The sequence below is a fragment of the Oryza brachyantha genome, chromosome 5 (assembly GCF_000231095.2).
Source record: "Oryza brachyantha chromosome 5, ObraRS2, whole genome shotgun sequence".
Taxonomy (NCBI): domain Eukaryota; kingdom Viridiplantae; phylum Streptophyta; class Magnoliopsida; order Poales; family Poaceae; genus Oryza; species Oryza brachyantha.
In genome coordinates this window covers 10,009,102-10,011,270 of record NC_023167.2, presented here as the reverse complement: position 1 = coordinate 10,011,270, position 2,169 = coordinate 10,009,102, and the positions used below count along the sequence as shown (strand labels likewise).

Genomic DNA, 2,169 nt, shown 5'->3' with positions numbered 1-2,169 from the left:
ATCACTAAATACAAGATAACATATATAGTCAAAGAATACAGATTTGAAAAATAAGTTTTTAGAACGGTTTATTTTTAGAAAAGAAAAATAAATATTGCACGCTACTCGAGCTGCTGCTGCATCCATCCATCGTCTCTCTCGCTCTCGGGGTGTGTTTGGTTGTTTGTGGTGCCTGTATGCCTGCCATCGTCGGCCCCGCCGTCTATGTTGCGCGTCGTCTTTTATTTGATGAGGACAGCATGAGCATGCACCAGCAAGGTCTCTCTCTCATACCTCTCTTGCTCTCCCACTCTACCTGGCCCTCTCACTTTACAACACAACTCGATCAGGCCGGCCGCCGACGGACCGGCACGGCGGAGGGACCGGCCTGCCACCGGAATTGCTGTTGAGCCCCAGCAAAGTCTCTTCTTCTACCTCCGGCTCATCGATCCCCTTAGAATTCTCTCCCTAGCTAGTACTTGAGTACTTGTTGGTAGGCAGCACATATACCTGCACAGGAAGGCAACAGGAGAAAGAGGGGAGGGGAGCTGGTATACCATGGAGCCAGGCGGCGGGGGAGCGGCCGTGTCGGAGGACGCTGAGGCAGGGCCGTTGTCGTCGTCGGCGTCGAGGCAGGCTGAGAAGGCAGAAGGGAAGGAGGGAGAAGGAGGTCAGCAGCCAGCTGCTGCAGGAGGTGTGGTGAGGGGAGCGGCGGCGGTAGTGCAAGAACCGCAGCCGCTGGCGCAGCAGCCGCCGGCGGCGGCGGCGGCGTCGGCAGGGCTGAGCAGGTACGAGTCGCAGAAGCGGCGGGACTGGAACACGTTCCTGCAGTACCTGCGCAACCACAAGCCGCCGCTGACGCTGCCGCGGTGCAGCGGCGCGCACGTCATCGAGTTCCTCAAGTACCTGGACCAGTTCGGCAAGACCAAGGTGCACGCCGACGGCTGCGCCTACTTCGGCCAGCCCAACCCGCCGGCGCCGTGCGCCTGCCCGCTCCGCCAGGCCTGGGGCAGCCTCGACGCCCTCATCGGCCGCCTCCGCGCCGCCTACGAGGAGTCCGGCGGCCGCCCGGAGTCCAACCCCTTCGCCGCGCGCGCCGTCCGCATCTACCTCCGCGAGGTGCGCGAGGCGCAGGCCAAGGCGCGCGGGATCCCCTACGAGAAGAGGAAGCGCAAGCGCGGCAGCGGCGGTGCTGCCCCCTCCGCCGCGCCGCCCGTGGCGCCGCCCCCCGTCGTCACCGCGGACGCCGGGACGTCCGAAGGCGCGGCCGAGGACGACGACCACGACGACGAAGCCACCCAGTCCGGCGAGCATCAGGACACCGCGCCGGCGGCATCTCCTACTACTCCACCAGCAGCAACCGGTGTCAGTGCCAGTCCTAGTACTACTACTACTGCGGCGGCGGTGGCGGCGGCGACGGCGACGGCGAAAAGATCAGCTCCGAGTTCATGATAAGTGTAGAGATCGTCAACCATTGGCACTTTCGATCCCCTCACCTCCAAAATTCTAATCCAGCATCGTCATCATCATCATCTTAATTTTAGTTTCTGTTTAATTATTACCATTATGTTATTATTTGTTGGTATGAGAAGAGAAGCCTAATTAAGGGGGTTTGTAGGATCATGTTAGGATCGAGTACATAAAAAGGCTGCAAATTAACATGCCGAAAAAAGCTTTAATTTGAAGAAATAATTAAGAGGAAGATAAATTTCTCTTCTCCATCGATATGATCTCCAATTTGTTTACAATTCAATATTGTTTGCTTGTTCGTTGATTAACTTTGGTGCAATATATAGGGGGTGCATTGATAATTCAACTTGATTTGTTTGCTAATTAGTCCTAGCTCCTTAGATGGGGCCTGGCTATAGCAAATGATCACGGTTTTCTTAGTGCCTGATCCGGCCATTATTATATTCTCTTAGTTCTCCCTCCATAATTTGCTTGGTCCCATTCGATCATCACCACCCATAATTCAAATTACACTATATATATATATATATATATATATATATATATATATATATATATATATATATATATATCTTGAAGAATGGACATTATTATTTTTGAACAGTGGTTGTTGAGTCTTCAGTTTAATATATGAAGAAAATGACATTTTTTTATATAAGTATTTGTTGTGATGTCCCTGCAAAGGGGAAAAAACAAAAGTTTGTTTTTCTTTTGCTTTGA

General features: G+C 52.7%; 1 protein-coding gene across 1 annotated transcript; it reads left to right on the top strand.

The window, feature by feature from the left end:
* Nucleotides 1–268: 268 nt before the first annotated feature.
* Nucleotides 269–1,934, top strand: LOC121054502 (protein G1-like9). Its single transcript, XM_040524432.1, has one exon. It carries the CDS (start codon nt 538–540, stop codon nt 1,429–1,431), a length of 894 nt encoding a protein of 297 aa, XP_040380366.1. The 5' UTR covers nt 269–537; the 3' UTR covers nt 1,432–1,934.
* Nucleotides 1,935–2,169: the final 235 nt, after the last annotated feature.

Excerpts from the sequence above, each read along its gene's own strand:
- LOC121054502 (XM_040524432.1), top strand. The coding sequence starts at position 538 with ATGGAGCCAGGCGGCGGGGGAGCGGCCGTGTCGGAGGACGCTGAGGCA.